This window comes from Arachis ipaensis, chromosome B10 (assembly GCF_059453495.1).
Source record: "Arachis ipaensis isolate K30076 ecotype BB chromosome B10, ASM5945349v1, whole genome shotgun sequence".
NCBI lineage: Eukaryota > Viridiplantae > Streptophyta > Magnoliopsida > Fabales > Fabaceae > Arachis > Arachis ipaensis.
Genome location: NC_142435.1, coordinates 15,925,257 through 15,947,184, shown reverse-complemented (window position 1 = coordinate 15,947,184; position 21,928 = coordinate 15,925,257). Strand labels below are relative to the sequence as shown.

At 34.8% G+C, this 21,928-nt stretch overlaps 1 protein-coding gene across 4 annotated transcripts; it reads right to left on the bottom strand.

Moving 5' to 3' along the window:
• Positions 1 to 934: 934 nt before the first annotated feature.
• On the bottom strand, positions 935 to 8,339 carry TNO1 (TGN-related, localized SYP41 interacting protein). Of its 4 annotated transcripts, none has more exons than XM_016324546.3 (9): positions 8,158 to 8,339; positions 7,917 to 8,060; positions 7,572 to 7,793; positions 4,444 to 7,470; positions 2,953 to 4,114; positions 2,190 to 2,848; positions 1,798 to 1,948; positions 1,638 to 1,719; positions 935 to 1,441 (listed from the first exon to the last, which is right to left on the bottom strand). In XM_016324546.3, the coding sequence occupies exons 2-9, from the start codon at positions 8,010 to 8,012 to the stop codon at positions 1,339 to 1,341; spliced, it is 5,502 nt and encodes a 1,833-aa protein (XP_016180032.1). In that variant the 5' UTR covers positions 8,013 to 8,060; positions 8,158 to 8,339; the 3' UTR covers positions 935 to 1,338. The 4 variants fall into 4 exon arrangements, with proteins under 4 accessions (XP_016180032.1, XP_016180031.1, XP_020969331.1 ...); XM_016324545.3 differs by having other exon boundaries at positions 7,572 to 7,796; positions 7,917 to 8,036; XM_021113672.2 differs by having other exon boundaries at positions 7,917 to 8,036.
• Positions 8,340 to 21,928: the final 13,589 nt, after the last annotated feature.

The following is a 21,928-nucleotide window of genomic DNA, read 5'->3' as shown; positions in this document are numbered from 1 at the left end:
GATGAACTTACATTCATTCAACTAAAAGAAAGAAAGAAATAAGGAAAAAAAAAGAAGAAAAAAATGCAGCATTAGAGGAAACATTTTTCTATATTTGCAACAAATTTGGGTGTAACAAGAAGATATTTTGGTGTAACACGAAAATATTTGAGTGTATTATTTAAGAATTTTCGGTGTATGTATGCTGATAGGTTCTGCATAATTCAAAATTCTTCCTCTTCCTCCTCCTCATCTTCTGCTGCTGCTTCTTTTTTTTTCATCATCACCATCTTTTTTTCTTATTCATCTTTTCCTTTTTGTTTTACATTCTCAAGTTTCTTCTTGTTTTACTCTCTTAACAAGAATAAAAACAAAAAAATCAAATAAAGAAGAAGAAACATATAATACTGCAAAATTACTTGGAAGAGGATGAACTCACATTCATTCAACTAAAAGAAAGAAATAAAGAAAAAAAGAAGAAAAAAATGCGGCATTAGAGGAAACATTTTTCTGTATTTGCAGCAAATTTGGGTGTAACACAAAGATATTTGGGTGTAACACGAAGATATTTGAGTGTATTGTTTAAAAATTTTCGGTGTATGTGTGCTAATAAATTCTGCATAATTCAAAACTCTTCCTCTTCTTCCTCCTCATCTTCTACTGCCTCTTCTTCTTCATCTTCTTATTTCATTTTCTCATCATTCTTTTTTATTTTAGCTTCGCAACTTCCTTCACTTTTCGCGACGATTTTTAGAGATTTCTGAAAGATTTTGATTCTTGTTTGAATGTTGAGCGTTGCGATTTTGATTGAGGAAAAAGAACCGTTTGCGTTATTCAAGAGTTAAGAAGCGCATGTTTACACACAATCTAAACTGAAAGTCATTTTTGTTGGGTTTGAGCTAACTTGTATAAACTTGTATACCAAAAAGACTTGTATGTATGGCAGATCTCATTATTGAAATAGAAATGAGTCACACTTCAGTAAAAAACTAAAAATCATTTTACAATTTTATTATACTAACAAGCGAAACAAATTTCAATTCGCTATTTGCCACCCTACCACATCCCTTACTATTGAAACAATTCTAGGCCAATACAATGTTGAACTTGAAAGGGGGAAAAAAATGTAAGCTACCAAAAATATCAACCTAAACATTGGGGGCTAGAATCTCTGAATCCCTAAAATGTGATTGCAGAGAAACTAATAGGGGATTTGGTGTAACTATAGAAGAAAAACATGTTAGGCTCCATGTAGAAGCAAGAGGGACAACTTTATATATAATGATAATAATATTAATATTAATATTACAATTTGCAGATGCAGCACCCTTCAAGGATGGGTTTGATAACAGCTTTGTTCTACAAGATGGTCCCCAGTAGCCATATATGCAAGAGTAGCAGATATCCGATGAGTCCTAATCTTGCTCTTGGTCGATTCATCAGAATCCGACCACCGGATACCCTGCACAAAAAAAGAAAGCGATAAACTCCTGTCTAAGAGTGTGTGATAAAACTGAAAATCGTTCAGGTAAAAGTAAAAGTTATATGGGTGTACAAATTTGGCATTAAATTTGTCATTCAACATCTAGACCACATATTTTACCATGACTCACTTTACCATAAGTGTAAAAATAGAGGGAAAAGAAAATGTTACATACCAGAATCCATCGATACGATCAGCAATGAGCTTTCCTTGTTTTGGTACAAGTCCAGAAGTGTTCAGCGACCTAAATGCATGACCTGCAAAGTAATAGAGAAATTAGGCCTTCCAGCTTTTAACTTAAGCAATTCATATATTACTAAGAAGCTCATGATTACCTTTGTCATCATCAGTATCAGTGCTCTTAATTAAAGCATCAGATTCCCCACCGATTTCAAGTGCAAGATGGTCACTAGATGATCCTTTTCGCATATTTCGCACGTTAGCAGCGGAAGAGACTGGAAATAATGCATTGTTGCCTAGCAATCCCTGTGTAGATAAGCAAACTTTTTTACTTTTACCGGCCAGAGGATATATATTTCAAAATAAATAAATAAGCAAATAAAATAACATCAGAACCATCTAATCTTATGCCAGCAAAAGCCATAACCCAAACATTACAATTAAACATTGAACTAAGAATAGTTATCAAAGCAGACCACAGAGGAAAGAAGGCACAGATATTGCATCATGTACAAACTTAGGCATGCAAAAATATGCTAAAATTTACCGCTTCTTCAACTTCGGTTATCTCAGACCCAGCAACTAGTGAGGATGAGGATGCGTCGAATAAGCTCCTTTGCTGGACAGCCTCTGGATGAGAAGTCTTATCTTTGCGCGAACCTTCAAGTAATTTAACCTTAGTTGTTAATTCATCAATAAACTTCTGACTTCCTACCAACTTAATACCAAGTTCCTGCACTTTCGACCTCGAATTTTCAGATTCTAAAAGAATGGCCCTGATATGCTTTTCTAATGCCGATATTAATTCCTTCAAACCTGTTGATTTTCTATCCACAACCCAATCACCAGCACCCAAAATATCCAAAACTTTTTCTAAAGCGAAGGTGATGTCGGACAAATCATTCTTGGCCATTTTCGAGTCTTCCCAATTTCTATTGAGCTGTTTGACTTCCTCCTTCAGATTCTTAATTTCAAGATCCTTAGTTTCGAGAGATGATTGAAGCTCTTCTTTATCATGATACAAGGAGTCTATTTGATTGCGCAACTTAGTAACGCTATCAACAATGTGGAAGAGCTTCTTTGCAGGGGCTGAAGTATGAAGCTCACCATAATTTTCTTCAGACTCTAAAATAGGGATTTCAACACCATCTACCTTGTCAAATAGATCTCTCACCTGGGATGCTGAAAGAAGGGATCTTTCTGCAACTGGAAAAAGAAATTAAGATATAAACAAAGTAAATCAACATTTACAAGTTAAATTAAATCCAAAATAATTCGATCAAGAAAAGTTATTTCAATATGTTTCTTACCTTTTTCTTTTGCTGACAAAGTACTGTTCAGTGATAAAATCTCTGCCTCTTTTTCCTTTAACTTTTCTTCTAGGGCATGATGACCCTCTAAATTATTCCTAAGCTCATTGCAAGAACTTCGCAGTTCTTGAACATCAGACTCTAGTTGCAAAACTCTGTTTCTGTTTATGTCTCTTTCATCTATGGCCATTTCAAAAGCAGCTGTTGTTTCTTTCAATTTATTCTGCAAATCTCCAATTTTCGCAGCATTTACGGTTCTTTCTTCTGCAGTGTTTTCAAATGCGGCTGTTGTTTCATTCAATTTATTCTGCAAATCTTCAATAATTGAAGTTTTTAAGCCTCTTTCATCTTTGAGCATCTCGAAAGTAGCTGTTGTTTCTTTCAACTTATTCTCTAAAGCTTCAATTTTTGCAGCGTTTGCATCTCTTTCATTTGTGGCCCTTTCAAGAGAATCTTTTATTTCTTTCAATTCAATCTGCAAACCTTCAATTCTTGCAGTGTTTGCGTCTCTTTCATCTAGGGTCCTTTCAAAAGCAGCTGTTGTTTCTTTCAGCTTAATCTGCAAATTTTCAATGGCTACAGCTACATGCTCACTTTGATTTTCAAAATGTCTAATCAAAGTTCGGGCTTTTCTAGAAGCATTTTTCAACTTTTGTGAGGCTTCGGCATATATTCTGTCCTTATGATGCTCTGCTTGCTCATCGGTTTCATGATTTAAATTTTCAACCTCAGATATAGAGCCCAGTTGCTGAAGACTCTTGTCAACTTCAAACTGGAGTTCACCAGTAGCATCAGTGCATGCAGAAAGCAACACACCAATATCATTCTCCAAAGAGGAAATAATATTGTCCTTTTCTTCCAGTAACTTCTCGATAGTATTTTCTTTTTCTTTCATAGTTTGCATGTTCTCAACAACAGTCATTATTTTGGTTTCTGTATCCAGCAGCTTTTCATGGAGAGGGGAAGTAAACTCATCAATGGAATTAGAAAGTTCATCAAACTTTTCTGCAATGTGTTTGTTTCTCAACTGAAATCCTTTCACAATTGTTGAAAATGATGAAACTACGGTGTCAATATCAGCGCCATTCATCTCTCTGTTATCCAGTTCAACATCAAAATTTTCAAGGCTATCCAGTAATTCTTCTCTCATATGCAGATTTTCCTGGAGCAAACATCTTGTATTATGATAATGCTATACAATAAATGAAATATAAAGAACAGAATAACAGAGAGAGAGAGAGAGAGAGAGAGAGAGAGAGAGAGAGAGAGAGAGAGAGAGAGACTTGATCTCAAAATCCCCATCTAATTTTCTAGTGAGTACACATTTCAAAGAATTATTAATTAACACCATTAAATTTTCCAGTAATATTATATATGGATAAATATTTCTTAATTTTCAGAAGACTCGGGTGGCATAGATATGTATTGATTATTAAATGTTCCCAGCATGAAGAATTAATATAGAGTAAAAGAGGACATAAACAATATTACCTCCTTCATAGGGTGTCCTTCAAGATCCTTAGCAGCCATGGAAACAATATGACCTCTTATTTTATTCAGCACATGATCCATATTCTTCAGGGTCTCAAATTTGCTCTCAAAACATCGTTTGACTCTGGGAAATAGAATATTGTTTTTCATAAGCACCTGAAGATCACTAATGATTCCAATGAGCTCTACAGACTTGTTCTCCAAGCTGCCACTCCTTCCAGCTAACTCATCCATGCATGACTTTAACTTAAAACCAAGAGACGATATCTCCTCTTTAGCCATTTTATTTGCATCCTCTAAAGAAGAAACATTATCTTGTGCCTTTACTAATTCATCTTCCAGTGATCTTATAGTATCAGAGGCATCTACCAATTTTCTAGCATGATTCGCAGCTTCATCTTGCAACTTCTTCAGTTCATTTTCCATATCAGTCTTGACAGCTTGATCAGCATTATATTTTTCAGTCAATAAATTGACATTAGTCTGAACCTGAGATAGTTTATCTTCCAGATCTTTTATGGTCCTGCTGGCCTCTGCTAGTTCGGCTGTCTTCTGCATTGTTTCATCTTTAACTCTCTCTAACTCCGTCTCTGCAGCAACTCTACCAGCTTGAGCCTGCTCCTTTTCACTGGAAAGAACAGATATATCTTTTTCTGCCTGCGATAAGGCATCTTCAAGTGACCGAGTAGTGCTACAAGCATCAGCAACATTTTCTTTAAACTTCTCTAACTCCACCCCAACTCTTGATTTTTCATGTTCTAACTCTTTCTTTTGCTCAGCAAGTTGAGAAACACTCTCCTCTAATGAAGATAATCCCCGTTCAAGGGATTTTATATTTTCTTGGGCTTCTGCTAATTTGGTTTCCAGTATAGTGGCTTCCTCCTTTGCAATTTGCAACTCTTGTTCTGCATGTACTTTAGCATCTTGGCATTCACTGACATAACCAGCAAACCATTTTACCTTTTCCACAGGTTCATCAAAGACTGGATCAACTGAAAGAGCAATACCATCAATATATTCCATCACTCTTTGTAACATGTTTTGGCTCTTTGTCAAGAGCTGCTCAAACTGATTCCTTTCCCTTTCCATTTCCAGAAGATCAGCCTGTAACTTCGGGATGTTTTGCACTTCACTGGACAATCTATTGATCTGATCCATGTATTCTGAAACTGCAGATTCTTGCTTCTGCAAATCAATCCTCAATTGCTCTATTTCCGAGTCCTTTTCATTTATAAGACCTTTTAGATTGTCCCTATCTTGAACCAACCCCTTTCCTTTCTTAACTGCCATGGACAACTTATCTCTAAGCATGGACGACTTCTCTTCTGATCGTTCGAGATCTTTCATTAGAGAGCTCCTTTCTTCTTTAAGTGCTGTAATTTCCTCGGACGCCACTTTCAACTCATTCGATAGCTTACTCAAATCAGATCGAATTACCATCTCTTCTTCCAGTATGTCCTCATAAAGAATTAAACCTTGGTCCCTAACATATAAGAAACTCTGAATCCTTTCAAACAGCTCAGAATCAATATTAGATGTGCCAGAGGCAGGACCATTCAGTTCTTTTAATTTGCGAAAGCATAAATCAATTATCATAGTAGTGCTAGAAGGGGATTTATCAATCCCTTCATCTTCCAGGTTTACCCCAGAAAGCTCAACCAACATCTTCACCATTTGATCCTTCTCCAAGGAAAGATGATGATTCATGCCAACAAGCTCCTTGTATTTGAACCTCAAATCAGTTAATTCTGACTGAAGGTAATCTTTTTCCTGTAATTCCAGCAAAAGCGAAATGCTCAAGCGATCAATATGGTTAGAGGATGCTTGATTTATTTTAGAAATTTCTTCCTGCAAAACACGATTATCATCCCTAGCCATATGAAAAGAATCCCTCAGCCAATTCATTTGAGATCCCAAATCAGATGATGAGACATGTTCTGGTAGGTCCACTAGAGACAGAGTATCTTTCAATTTGTGTAACTCCTGAACAGCATCCTTAAGCACATTTCTGTCATCCACGAGCCATCTAACTTTCTCTGTCACATCAGATATTTCATGCCGATCAAGTTCTACATGCGACAAGATTTCTTCTACTTGTTCAAAAATGGTACTATTTTGTAGTAATGAGTTCTGTAGGGATTCAACCACACTATCTCTTCGAGCCAACTCCTCCTTAATAAATTCAGCAGCTTCTAGTGCAAGGGACTTCTCCTGTAACTCAGTTAAACATTTCTCCAGCTCACTGGATTTTTCAGCCAGCTCACTGGATTTTTCAGCCAGCTCACTGGATTTTTCAGCCAGCGATGTCTTTAGAGTGTCTCGCTGCTGTACCAATGCCTTTCCTTTCGTCACAGCCATACTTAGCTTCTCTTTGGTATTAGCACATTTAATCTTTTCCTGCTCAAGTTCTGCTTTCGTATTTCCAAGTTCAGAGTTTAGTTCCCCTATCATCACCCTTTCCTTCTCAAGCTCTTCAACAAGTTTTCGGTTTTCATCTTCTAAATGAGCCAGTTTTTCAACAAATTCTGATTCCTTTCGTTTGAAATGCAGTAACCCACCACGTGCATCAAGAAGTATGTTCCCATGTTCTTGCTCTAAGCCAACCTCAGAGAAAGATTGCCCGAGTTGATAAATTTCAGAAAGAATCTGATTGTACTTCTCAATCAAAAGTGTAGTTCCTTCCTCGATATAAACTATTTTCCCACTTACAGAATGATCTGATAATTGCCACGGATCAATAACTGCTCCAAGAGAGGATATCATCTTATCCAATGCAATCTCAATATTATGATCCTTCTCAAGCTGAGCTTCTGTTGAAACTTGCAAACTATCGTTGGAAACTTTGGGCCAATCCTCCGAAGCAGTTTTCACTAACTCCAAAGATTCTTTTATCATCTCCTTCAATGGAACATCCACCACCTCGCGAACTCCATCCTCACCTTCATACTGCACTGACTTGGGAGAACTCAAAGCCTTCAGCTGCAAATGAAGATCAATCACCCCCTGTGCAATGGCTTCTCTTTCTTCCTGCACCACACGAAAAGAAAGAAACACGCACAGAGACAATTATCAACCAATTCGAAGTCTCATCACAGCTACCCAAAACAAGTCCAAATATCATAACACACCTGCTGCAGCTCCAGCGAACGACGCAGCTGCTCCACCTCACCTGCCGAGCCCAACTCACCAAAATGACCCTCTTGATGCACAACTTGATTCACCTCTTCTCCGTTATCATTGTCCCCAGCAGCGCCTTCTTCGTTGCTATTATCACTTGGCTTACTATCCATTGTGATAAGCTCATCAGAGCAATCAACAAACATTCCATCTTCCCCATCATTGGCACCACCCTGCTTCACTCACAATAATTAAAAGATCAAAACATGGCATTGACCCATTTTATTCAGAATTGAAGAATAAAAAACTTGTCATTGACCCATTTTTCGGTTTAGCTCAGCTAATTTCCAATTTACCTGATTAATTGCAACCGAAGTGGTAGATTCAGAATCCCCATTTGGTGCATGGTCGTGCCCGTTATTGGAACCTGAATCCGAATCAGCTTCCGACATTTCAATCACTCAGCATCTAACAGCCTACCAGCAAAACAAGATTGGGATCTGCAATTTTAATTTCTTTATTTTCCCCAACAAAAATGCACTAGAATCAAAATCTCAATAATGAACCAATACAAATCTAAAGTCAAAGCAAACGAACCTGAGAGTAAAACAAATGAAAAACTATATTTGAAAACCCTAATGCGAAATTGGATATGATTTATTGATTTTGGGCTCCGGAAGAGTGATTAATGAATCCGAGTCCGAGGCTCAGAGCCAAGCAAACTGGAAAAAATAATATTCACTTCTGCTGTTTTGTTATGAGGGCGAAATTTGGATTGTAAATAAAATAAAATAAAAGGAGAAATATATAATAATTCTTCTTTCTTTTTCTTTTTCTTTTCTTTTCTTCTTTTTTTTTCCCTTTTTTTTTTTCTCAAGGAAGGCGAGAAGGCGTTATTATAGTTTGGGTAATTGGATTAAGTAATCACTGCAGATCCTGAATATGTTGCAAAAGGTAAATCATAAATGGCAACGCTTTGAGACTCGTCGTTGACCTTTCTTTCCCTCTTTTCATACGCAAACGACGTTATTTTGCTGTGTTTGCGGTTTTTAATACTTAAAACGACAGTGTTTCGATGAGCTCAGACGCCACTTCGTGTTGAGTTAATTGGTCAAACTTAGGAGACTCCATTCCTATCCTCTCCTTTTATTATTATTATTATTATTATTATTATTATTATTATTATTATTATTTTGGTCAGAATAATTCTTTCGAAATAAATATTTTCCATGTTTGTTATTTTTGGGAACTTTGACTGCATATTTTATTCACTTATTTATTCTCTCCAATCAGAAACTAGACAAAAATGACGATTGGATGACTGGGGTTCTTGACATAATATATTTTATATTAATGTATTTGGATAATTTTGATTAAGAAATATACTATGGTAATTTGTGTTAGATAGTTATTTTATTTTAAATCAACATAGTATTCATATCTGGAATAGACTCCCAATTTAATTTGTATATATTTTTAATGGAAATCTTTTATATAAATATTTAATTAAACAATAACAATGTATTTGAATTCTTTTTAAGGTATATTACTTTTTATTTCTAAAATATCAAAATATTTTAAAATTATCTCAGAATATTTAATTTGTATCAATTTTATTCCTAATTTTTTTTATAGATTTTAATCATATTTTTTAGTTACTTTTTTTAACAAACAAATGTTAGTGAGCAATTTTTTTTTAATATAATGCATTATGCATTCTCCTCTCATCCATCTCATGTACCTCTAATATCACTATCATCTCCTCATCCTTTCTTATTATTAGGATTAAGTATGATTTTGGTTTTTAAAATATAGGACGAAAATTTTTTTCGGCCTTAACCTTTTTTTGCATACAAAATCGTCCTTAAGGTTCAACGTAACTTTTACGTTGAACCTTAAGGACGATTTTGTATGTAAAAAAATGTTGAAGACAAAAAAAATTTTCAACATATACCTTAAAAACCAAAATCGTACTTAACCCTTATTATTATTATCATTGTCACAAATTTCACTCCACTACCACCACTCCCTATTCATGGAATATACTTGATTAATTTTATCTTTTTGGTTTTTTACTCATAATTTTATTTCTCTTATTTCTTATTTTTCTCTTTAGAATAAAAGTGTTGAACTCAAAATGATTAGTTATAAAATTTTAAAATTTATTATTTTAACTAATTTCACATTAATTATTTTAAAAATATAACAAATTAAAAAATTGAATAAACATATTCATGTATTGTTATTAATTCACTAGTTATTATAAAAAGATTCGTTTGATAAATAAAGTTTAGAGTAAATTACTAATTATGTTCCCGAATTTGTAAAACGCTGACAATAATAATCCTAATATTTTTTAATGACAATTATATCCACAAAATTTTTAAAAACGTTACAAATTTGTCCAACCATAAAGAAAATCCTTCTCTGTTAAACGGAACTTGGTGATGTAGCAGACAGAAATCCAACGTGGCATCTCTTAAGAGTTTTAATCCCGTTTCTGCTTTATCCCTAATTCATGAAACTCTAATTGCCCAATTCAAATTAAATGACCAAATTAATCTTAAATGAAAGACCGTATTTAACTATGACTATTTACGACGCGCAAATATGAAGAGTTTCATAGTGGTGGTTGTAACACCCTAACTTTTAGCACCTCATGATCGCGCTAAAAGTTCGAGCGTCACCTACTTTTACTCCTTTAATTTCATATTATATTTATTTAATATCGAGTTTTTACGAATACGAACTAGAATTTTAATCAAGAAAACGAAAAGTCTTTGCTTTTAACCACTTAGCCAAAATGATACATATACATACACAATCACATATCGTTATATACATAGACATATGCCAAGATTCTCAAATACAAGTCCTACCCCTCTAAAAATCAAAGACAAAAAATGGTGAGGGAAAAATCCAAGGCTAAACCAAGTACAGAAGATACGGATACATATGTACATAAAGCTCTGATGTTTAGTTGCGGCTCCACACCAAGGATTTCTGAACCTGTTGCTGAAAGAAAAATTTGTAGAGGGGAGAGAACGTCGTCCTCACATGTTCTCAGTAGGGAAGGTGAATGTCGTAAAAGTAACGAACAAAATGCGAATAATTGACTTTCTCAGTAAAACTTTTTTTTATCAAGCTTTTGAAAATACTTTTTAATTTTACTTTTGACAATTAATTGTTTTCTTTAAAATTTCTGAACTTAAAACAAAATTCATTCACAACATTAATTTTTATTCACTTTAATACATAACCTAATAGTATCAGAGACCCAATTAAACACACAAGCAAAACACAATCAAATGTAAATACGCAAACAATATGATGCATGTCTGTCATAAGCAGGCCATGAGCTCATGCGTTGGTTGTCTACCCGCAACCCGACATTACTCGAAGCGAACCCCGAATATAGTTTCTTTACTGTGTCAGTTAGGATATCTTGGCATCATGGCAAGAAACAGGCTATCAGTTAGGAGAACATTCCTGCATTAGCAACCTTAGGCTATCAGTTAGGCGGGCACTTTCGCATTAGCAGTTTGGCATAAAGGCCCGTTTAACATACAATATGCTATCGGTTAGGCAGATATTCCCGCATTAGCAATCTTAGACTATCAGTTAGGCGGCACATCCGCTTTAGCACTTTGGCACAAGGCCCATTCGACATACACTTTTCATGATTCATTATCCGTTTCAGTTATCTCTTTCATACATGACTTCTCATTTTCTTTCTCTTTATTATGCCTCCACATCACCAATTACATACACACACCTCTGCATCACCGAATAATCAATCACTCTTACCTCCACATCACCACATAGATATACTTTCAGTCTTAGCAGTAAAACATTTAATTTCCATATACCCAAACTTCTTTAATGTTTAATTAAAAAAAAATCATTTTCTTAATAAATGACCTCAAAACAAAATGCTTTTCTTCACAATTCAAAATCATAGCATAATTTATTATTTTCTTAACAAATCAAAAACAAATAATATAGTTTTTAAATTCAACTTTCCTTTAGATAATGCTTTAAACAAGTCTCAGAGTTTTATAAAAATTTCTGCAGCATTTTCTCTAAAATACGGGTTTTGCCACCTTTCAAGGGTCCTTACCAAACCATTTTCAATTTTCAAAAGCTCTTCTTGATAATTCAAACAAATCAAATTCAATACTATAAATGCATTTTTAATTCTCAAAGGTCATTTCCAATAAATCAAACAACCCAAGTTCAGTATTCAAAATATTTACAAATCTGAAATCTAACCAATTCCAATATCAAAATATTTTCCAACTCTCAATTTATTACTAATAAATCAAATTTTTAATACAAAGACCATTTTCTCAATATGAGTAAATATGTAAACTATATCTTTTTCGAACATAGAGTCATTTCTCAAAATAAGCTTGTAAATCAGGTTTCAAAATAAAATCACTTTTTCGTATATTTTTACAAGAACTCAGACAGAACCTCCCCTTAAAAATAGACTTCACTACCCTCACGGGCTCCCACACTTTCATCATTCCTTAGCTTATCTCAATCTAAACCAGTATTCAATTCAAAATCAATCAAATTAATTAATAAATCAGTCAAGCCAGCAATTTCATTCATCCCACACAATACCAATCCATACACTATTCTCAATTCATACATTATTTTACTAAAGCATACACATAATTTATTTATAGCCACAATTTTGATAATTCTCATCACAACCAGCTAGAAATCAAAATCTTTAGCATTTTCAAACATTCAGAAAACCAAACACATATTCATCAAATTTAATTATTTTCACAATCACAAATCCAACACAAATTCGTCATTCAACCAATTCAGACAGTCATAAATTATTTGCAATTACTCATTAAACTTTTGAGCATACATGAATTAAAATTTTTAATTTAAAAACGAAACCCCCTACCTCCGTATGAAATCAAAACAACGAAAATTCCGAAGAAGCTTTCTAACCGAGCTGATGAAGAGAAAAACGTCAGAAATCGTCTATGCCTCCTAGAACTCCAATTAGCCGAACTCAAGGAGAAGGAGAGCAACGTCACCGTCAGCTTCTACCAAACAAAAGTGACGCCAATGTGTATAGGAGGAAGATACAAACACTTTTATCGTATTAGATTTTTTATCAGAATTACGGAACTCAAGAAATTAGACTTAGAAGGGTAAGGTTCCATGGCTTCTCGTCACCTTCAGTTCACTCTCTTCCTTTCTTTTTCTTAATGGTTCGGTGGTAAATGAAAGAAAACGAGAGTGATGCAAAGTGAACATGATTAGTAATACAACAATGCTAGGGAACCAAGATGTTTCCAGCCAAATACTCCTAGGCCGGGATCCGAAAGTCCAATTCACATCAGCATCACCCCAAAATTGACCCAGGGTAAACCAAAATCACCCTCCCCAAAATCCTACCCTTTTCTTTCATCGTTTAACCGCACCATATTTTGAAAACCATCTACGAACGCGCCACGATTCCGGGAGCATCGGGCAACCCTCTTCCCTGTCTTCTTCGGACGCTGCGACGCTGCCCCCCGCGACTCCGCGCATCACGCCTCCATGCACCGTACCGGAACGGCGCGACTCCCCCATCTTATTGTAGCTTCACAAACCTCGGTCGCGGTCACGAGCTCCCACCCAGGTGTGTCGAGCGAGTAGGGTCTCCTCGTCACGGAGGGCGTGCCGCTGTTGCTGCATGCCGGTGTTGGCGGCGCCATTGAAGCCTCCTGGTGCAGCTCGGCCGAACGCCATTGGACCTCCACTGCTCCATCCTGGAACCCTCCCTTTATCACACTAATTGGTAAGTATTTAGATGTTTCTTCTGATTTTCTCTGCAGGTTTTGAAAAAGAATTTGTACATGGTGTTGTTATAGTGTTTCCGGTGATTTTTTAGGGATTGGAGGTTTCTTTTTATGTTGTATAGTTCAGGTACTATAGTCTTGATGAATCAATGGTCCTTTTGATAAAAATCAGCTGCATATTGTTATGGTTAGGAGTTTCACATAAGCGTAATCACTGGTAAGTATGTTTTTTTCTAATTGAACTTGGGTCTGTACTAGATTATATAAAATTCAAGCAAGAAAATTTGATTTTATGAGAAAGATTTGTTGAGGATTTTACAACATCTTTTTGAGTTTATTAATTAAAAGAACATAAAATTATAAATTGTTTAATTCTGTTTTGTAATCCATGCTTAGATTCAGGAATTATGGTTATAGTCGTTGTGGTTTCGTTTGATAAATTGTTGGATGTTGTTGAATTGATGTAACTAGAGAATGGATGATTAAGAGGTCTCTGTTTGATGGTCTAAGTTTTGAGATAGTGTCATGTGTTATTGTATAGCTTTAAGAGCCATTTTTGGACTTATTTGTTCTCCATCGTGCTTCCCTTGTCTTTGGAAACACTATATTCTCAAAAAATCATAAGCTGTCAAATCATATTCACAAAACCTTATTTTATTAATTATATTTGGTACTGCTAATATATAAACTACTTATAGTTAAAGCTTCCTTTACAGTAGTTTATACACTATGTAAAACGTTAGCAAGTTTTTCTGGGATTTTATAAAATAATAATTGGAGCCCAACTTCCTGTTTTTGCTTAATGATTTCTTCAGATTTTGTATAATTTGAAGGTACTTAATTGCCCACTGCACTTCAATCTCATTAGAAACACATACTGTATGTCGTCTTGCTACACTTTCAACTTGGAGCATGATGATGAAAATGCTATTGATCTGGTATTTTTGTTTCCTCTCAAGGTGCTGGTATTGTCCTGTGTTTTTTACTCCTCCTAATCCTATCCGTTTACGAGTTCTGCAAAAGCATAATCACTGGTAATTATATATTTTTTTAATTGAACTTGGGTCTGTACCAGATTATATAAAATTCCAGCAAGAAAGTTTGATTTTATGGGAATGATTTGTTGAGGGTTTTATAACATCTGTTGGAGTTTATTAATTAACAAGAACATAAAATTAGAAATGGTTTAATTCTGTTTTGTAATCCATGCTTAGGTTCAGGAACTATGGTTGTAGTCGATGTGGTTTACATTTGCTAAATTGTTGGATGTTGCTGAATTGCATGTGATTGGAGATTGATTGTTGTTGTTCTCTTAATAGTTGTTTGGAATTTGGATGATGAAATTATATTAAATTTAGTCTAATTTTAGTCGAACTTGATGTTGGTCCTTACTCACAGACCAAGAGTCAATTTATTTGGAACCCTGAAATCGTTTCTACTACCCTTCTTGTAGCTTACTACATGTTAAATCATGTTTTTTATATGCAAATTTACCTATTTGCTTTCCAATCCTTTATACCCCGGAACCCATATCTAATGCAATCTGTATAACTTAAGAATCTCTTCAGGCGGTTTTCTCTTCATGTTGAACATGTACTCTAATTTTGCATGTTTTTAAAAATGAATCTCGTGCAATTTGATAGATACTGCTTCTAATTTTGGTTTAATATGGTATTAATTGATATGGGTTTCGTACAACATCATCAACAATGTTTAATTGAGAACTATTTTGATGTTGCCGCTGATCTTTGTATGCAGTTTCCATTAAAGGATTCAGGGCTGTTTCTTGTGAAACCGCAGTAGGATTGTTTTGTAGAAAAGCCAACAAAAATGGGGAAAAAGGACACCTGCCTTACTGTATCTATAGTTTTCCCGTGATAGAGTTATGGACGTTAATATGTCATTTTCTGACTTATACATGTTTCGTGTGAGCCTGATAAATCCTGTTTTACTGCAGGTTTATGATTTCATGTTGCTGATATTGTCAAGTTGCTGGTGACTTGATCCAAAATCTTTAAGTGGATGGTACTTCTGATAGACATTAGGATGTTTATTTTTCTTTGTAAATTGGATGGTTCTGGATATGTTTTCCGAGTTATCACGTGTTAGGAATTTGAACATGTGGGTACTTCATTGAGAAGTGAATTGCTCGTGTTTTGTTAGATATTCCTCAGCAGGTTTCATGTGTTAAGTAATTCAGGATTTTCAAGCAATCAGTTCTCAAACTGTGGATGTCTCTAGTTCATTAAGCAATGCATTACTTTTTTATACTATTTTGTCAACTTTGATCGGTGTATATACCCCATTTGTTTATGACTATATATAAGTGGCACTTCTTTCCATTCACTAGCGTGGTGTTAACTAAATGAAGGCGTTATTTATTTTTTTATCATTGTTTTCTATTGCTGAAATTGTGAAATTGCTGAAATTTTAAGCATTGCATAGCCTTTTGTCGTAATCAGTCTACACGGCCGATTCGTTTACGATGGCACAGGTGACTTTAACCAAGATTTTAAGTGGATGGTGCTTTTGATATGCATTGGGATGTTTCTTTTCATTGTGAATTGGATGGTTTGAGATGTGGTTTCGCTGTTTCATGTGTTAATCATTCGCGAATGCGTGCACTTTATTGAGATGTGAATGCCTTTTGTTTTTTTTTTTTTTGATACTCTTCAGCAGTTTTCAGGGCGGATGTAATCCATTTGTTTTTTGTGAACAAATAAGTGACACTTCATTTTCTTAAAACCTTAAAAGTCTTAAAACCTATAGTAATCAATAATTGGGTAAAAGATACCCACAGTTGTGCTTTTGTTTCTTTCAATGAATACTTCATAACAGTATCAATGCAAGTAACAAAACAGAAAAGGATAGAGTTTATTTAGTTGTGTCTCAATAACCAAGAAATCTAGCAAAGTATGACAAACCACTCACACCAAAAAATGTACAACCACAATGAAAGGATAACTAGCTATGCCTAAAAGAGTTCAAAAGGTGCATGAATCCGCCACCATCCGATGAATTTCAATTAGTAGAATACTCAAATCTTTTATTTACAGAACTATCATGATCATTATCTGTCTGAATGTCAACAACATCCTACAAGATGCACAACACAAGGAAGAGAACAGTATATATGAATCAAGAACACCATTCCATAAAAAAAAATTAAAATATACCTCACTTCTAGCACATACCGGATGCGATTTCCTCTTCCTTTTTTGCATTGACTTCTTAATTGACTTGTCCAACTCTGCTCCAAGTCTCTTACTCTTCGGCCGTCCTTTGATTTTAACTCTTGAGGGTCCCTGTATGTCATGTCCAACAAAATAGTGCAATGGCATATGGGAATTAGGCATAATTTAATAATAGCAATTTTTTGGATTAGAACATACTGGGTAAGTATTTGATTGCACTTCCTAGATTACTTTAATAATTTCTCACCTAAATATAACACCGTACCAGATTTTTTCCAATAAATAAAGTTAAAAAAATCTAATTAACATGAAGAAAAAATATTCACATAACACGTTGTGATCAAATTGCCTACAATGCAAGAACAGTGATAAACCCCATTTGTGGATTTATCTTGTGCTTAATTTAGGGAATTTTATGACCTTTTACCCACATTTATTCAATGAAATAGCATGGTTTCATGATTGTCTCCTAATTTGTGCTTAAGTGTGAAAACTTGCTTTTTAGGCCTTTAATTGTTTAATCTTGATTTACCATTGATTCCATTAGATGCCTTGATATGTTTGTTAAGTGATGTCAGATTTAGGAGGCAAATATTGGATCAAGAAAATGAAGGAAAAGCATGTAAAAATGGAGAACTCATGAAGAAATGAAGGAATCGTAAAAGCTGTCAAGCCGACCTCTTCGCACTTAATCGACCATAACTTGAGCTACAGAAGTCCAAATGATGCGGTTTTAGTTGCGTTGGAAAGCTAACATCCGGGGCTTCGAAATGATATAAGATTTGCTATAGTTCCATCATGTTTAGGGGGTGCACACGCGGCATGTACGCGCACACACCGATTTGCACGTGATTCATTAAAAGTAAATTAGTGGCCAGCGAATTCTAAAGCCTTGTGGACCCAATCCAACTCATTTCTAATGCTCTTTAACCCGAGAATTGAAGAGGGATGAGACATCTAGTCATTAGTTTAGTTTTATTTTAGTTTTCACATGCTTTTAGTTAGTTTCTAGAGAGAGAAGCTTTCTCTTCTCTCTAGAATTAGGAGTAGGTTAGATCTAGATTAGGAATTCTTAGATCTAGGTTAATTTTATGCTTTGATTTACTTTTTCTTTTGCAATTCTTCTTCTTCTACCTTTCCTCTCTCTAGTTTAGTATTTAATTCATGTAATTCTCTACTTTTATGTTGATGCACTTTTGTTCTTCTATCTCTTTTTCAATGCAATTTATGATTCATGTTCCTTTATTGTTGATTTGATTTGTTGTTGTTTAATTCCTTGCAATTGAGTAGTGTAGATTTACTTTTCTTGTAATTTTACTATGTTTTCCTTTTATGCCTTCCAAGTATTTGATAAAATGCTTGGTTGGATTTTAGTGTAGATTTACATTCCTTACAATTCTACTATGCTTTCCTTTTGTGCCTTCCAAGTGTTTGATGAAATGTTTGGTTGGATTTTAGAGTAGAATTTTATGCTCTTGGCTTGGGAAGGTAACTTAGGAACTCTTGAGTTGCTAATGTCCAAGTGATTGACGATTGGGAGCCATTAACTCTAGATCTCACTAATTGATTTGGTGGAGAACTAGGACTTATGGTCTTGGATTGACATAGCTCACTTGACTTTCCTTTACTATTAGTTAGAGGATGACTTAGTGGGGTTGATCCTTGCCAATTCTCATGTTGTGGTTAGTGATTAGGATAGAGATCCTTGACCACCAACCTTTGCCAAGACCTTTTTAGTTGTTAGTTTATTTTCATTACCATTTACTTTTTATGTCTCTTATCCCAAAAACCCCAAAACATACCTCATAACCAATAACAAGAACACTTTATTGCAATTCCTAGGGAGAACGACCCGAGGTTCAATACTTCGGTTTAAAAATTTAGGGGTTTGTACTAGTGACAAACAATCTTTTGTATGAAAGGACTATTGTTGGTTTAGGAACTATACTTTACAACAAGATTTCATTTGAGAAATTCTAAACCACACAAAAGTCCTCTCATCAAACAGCCCATGCAACATACCTTAGACCCCTCTTGCTCTTGAATAACAACTTCACCCGCACTCAATTCTTCATCGCCTTGGGTTGAATTGGTCACTGTGTTGTTTGATCCGCCCACCGGGTTTGAAAACTCCATAGATGATGTTGTGTAGTTCTGGAATTCTTGCACCGCAATGGCCTCTTCTTTGTGAAGGAAACACTTGGCGTGATCGTCTTTGCGGGAGTTCCCGTTACCGATTGGAGAACACAACTTGAACCACAATGAAAAATGTCACCATCAATGGCGGCACACACTGGGGAGAAGTGACTTCTAGACTTTCGAAGTGAATGATTTGAATGAGAGAGTGGTGGCACGAACTAGTGGCAACAATTGGGAACAACAAGAACGATGCTCAACCGCAACCCAACATGTGGCGGCACGAATCGACGAGTACCAAGAAAGGAGCGCTGCTTGGATGGTTGGATGGAAGAGCTAGGCGCCGCTTGGGATAGAGGTTGAAGAATCGGGATGGCGCCGTTTGGAAGAGATGGTGAAGAATCAGAATTCTTTGAAGTAACCTTCTGTGATCTTCGTAGCTAACTTTTGAACGTATCATTTAAAATCATTAATTGGGGTAAAAAGTAATTAATTTCAAATATTCTAAATAAAAATAATAAAATTAATTAAGATTATTATAATTAAATGAGTTGTTCAAATATTAACTTATTAAGAGTTAGTTTCATATACTTTTTTTTGCTTTAACTGGTTAAGAGTTAGTTTCATATTTAAATATATTTATATCTGCATGCATAACCCACGTTTGGCTTTTTTTGCTTTTTGTTTCCTTAATAAAACCGCTGATGATGATGACTAAGGGTGATAATAATATATATATATATATATATATATATATATATATATATATATATCCACGTTTAACTTTCTTTTTTCTTTGTTCTATTTAATGGCTTCGGCCAAATAAATGTAACTAAGTAGTAGTAATTCTTTTATTTTATTTTTTTTTAAATATTTTATTATAATAAAAATTATTTAAAAATTCTAATAAATTTTAAACTCAAAGTATCATAAAATTTAATTTAATTACTTTAAAAAAAATAATTTTCTTTAAGTAAAATTATTAACAAATATAATGAATTGTAAATCACTCATTATTTAATTTTCAAAAATTCGGCTTGTTATAGTGGTCTCTGTTTATCTTCGTCTCTTGGAATTGATAACGTCACATGCAGGCTCATGTTTGGCCTTGATATTCAGTGTATAAATCTCTATTGAACAACCAAAGTTCGGGTAAGCATTCTATGTTTCCGTTGTTATTATTATCAGTTCGTTGGGGTTTGCATAGTATTGGTGATTAAGTGGATTTTTTTTAAATGAGGTTTGATGATGGTGTTTTGATGTGTTGATTAGCTGCTTGTGACTTATTTGATAATTTTTGTTAGATGGCAACTCATATCACATTTGTCTATTACCATCGGGGTTGGTTAGAGATGGATGCGGATGGTGTGCTGAAGTATACTTGTGGGTTAGTGAGTATCATCGAGAATGTGCATGTTGATACATGTAATATATTTCTTGTTGAAGGTTTGTTAGATTTAGGTTATACTAGGTATAATGAAGTGTATTGATTGGAGTCAGGGATGGATTTAGCTAATGGGTTATAGGTGCTGAGAAGGAATGTTGATGTGGTTAAGTTGTGTGATGCTGCACTGAAGAATGAAAATAGGGTCCACTTATATTTTGAGTATCATGTTGATGCCGATCTAAAGTATGTTGATGAAGTCTTGGTTTCTGATGATACAAATTAGGATAGTGAAATGGTTGGAGGACCTGATGACGAAGAAGTAGAGGGACCTCTTTCAGAAAATCAGGAAAATCATCACAAGGATCCCCCACAGTATGATGAGCATGGAGGACCTAATGATGAAGAAGTAGAGGAACCTCCTTCAGAAAATCAGGAAAATCATCAAGAGGATCCCCCCATGAGGAGCAACGGCAAGAAGAGGGTGAACCAATGTTGAGTAAAGAGGGGAATGATGAGGAATTACCTATTGTATATTTTTTGTTGATTAAAACATGCAATTTTTTACTTTAGCTACGTAAGGCCAACCCGGGATCCACTTGCTATATGGGAACAACCCACAACCTGAAGGGTTGCCTAAGTTTAGAAGCCTATACATCTGCCTAGATGCTTGCAAAAGGGGATTCAAGCAAGGATGTAGATCTTTTCTATGCCTTGATGGAGCATTTCTGAAGGGTTATTTTGGGGGACAGCTGCTGACAGTCGTTGCTCAAGATGCCAACAATCATCTATTCCCAGTTGTATATGGAGTAGTTGATGCAGAAACAAAGAAAAACTAGAAAGAATTCCTAGAATATTTGTTGGCAGATATCGGAGACCATAAGCAATTTGATTGGCACTTCATGTCAGATAAGCAGAAGGTTGGTTTTTAACTTGTATGTTCAATTACTTTATTCACTTACTCATACCTGAAGCTATAGTATATGTTATCTAACTATGTCAATGACAGGGGCTAATTCCTGCTCTACAAGAAGTTATGCCAGGGGTTAATCACAGGTTTTGTACTATGCATATGTGGAGGAATTTCAACAAGCACTGGAAAGACCTGGAATTTAAATAATTCCTATTTCAATGTGCAAGGGTGTTGACTGATAATGAAGTTTTATTGTGTCGGTTTAGAATTCCTCTTATAGAAATAAGAACTTCGTTGTAAGCATAGCTCTAAACCAACAAACAATTCTCACATAAAAAATATTGGTTGTCACAGTACAAACCCCAATGAAAATTAACCGAAGTATTTAAACCTCGGGTCGTCTCACAAGAAATTGCAATGAAGTGGTCAATTATTGGTGAAGAAACAAGGGGTTTGATTTATAAAAGAAGCAATAAAATAAATGACAAGAAAAGTAAATCAAGCAAGCATTTAAAGATGACAAGTAATAAAGAGAAGCAATTAATAAAGAGAGACATTCATAGCAAGGATTGAGATCATAGGCTTTCCATCCTAGTCACTAATAACAATAATTAACAAGAATTTATCTTATTTCATTATTTCCAATGTTGGAAGAGGGTGTAAGTTATCTTTCATGAGAGAAAGTCAAACAAGACTAGTTAACCTCAATCCAAAAATCCCAATCAACTTACCAATGGAATTAGCAAGAGATTAGAGTCAATAGAAATAATATTAACTAACAACTCTAGATCACTAACATGAGTTGGGTTTTCATGACTCAAGATTGCCTAATTACTCTTTCCAACCCAAGAATGCTCAAAGTCTACTCTAAAGCCCAACCAAGCATTTTGTCAAATACTTGGAAGGCATAAAAGGAAAGCATAGTAAA

Excerpts from the sequence above, each read along its gene's own strand:
- TNO1 (XM_016324545.3), bottom strand. The coding sequence starts at position 8,012 with ATGTCGGAAGCTGATTCGGATTCAGGTTCCAATAACGGGCACGACCAT. Across the intron at positions 1,949-2,189 it reads TAACCGAAGTTGAAGAAGCG|GGATTGCTAGGCAACAATGC; the intron begins GTAAATTTTAGC and ends TTATCTACACAG. Across the intron at positions 1,720-1,797 it reads TGATACTGATGATGACAAAG|GTCATGCATTTAGGTCGCTG; the intron begins GTAATCATGAGC and ends ATTACTTTGCAG.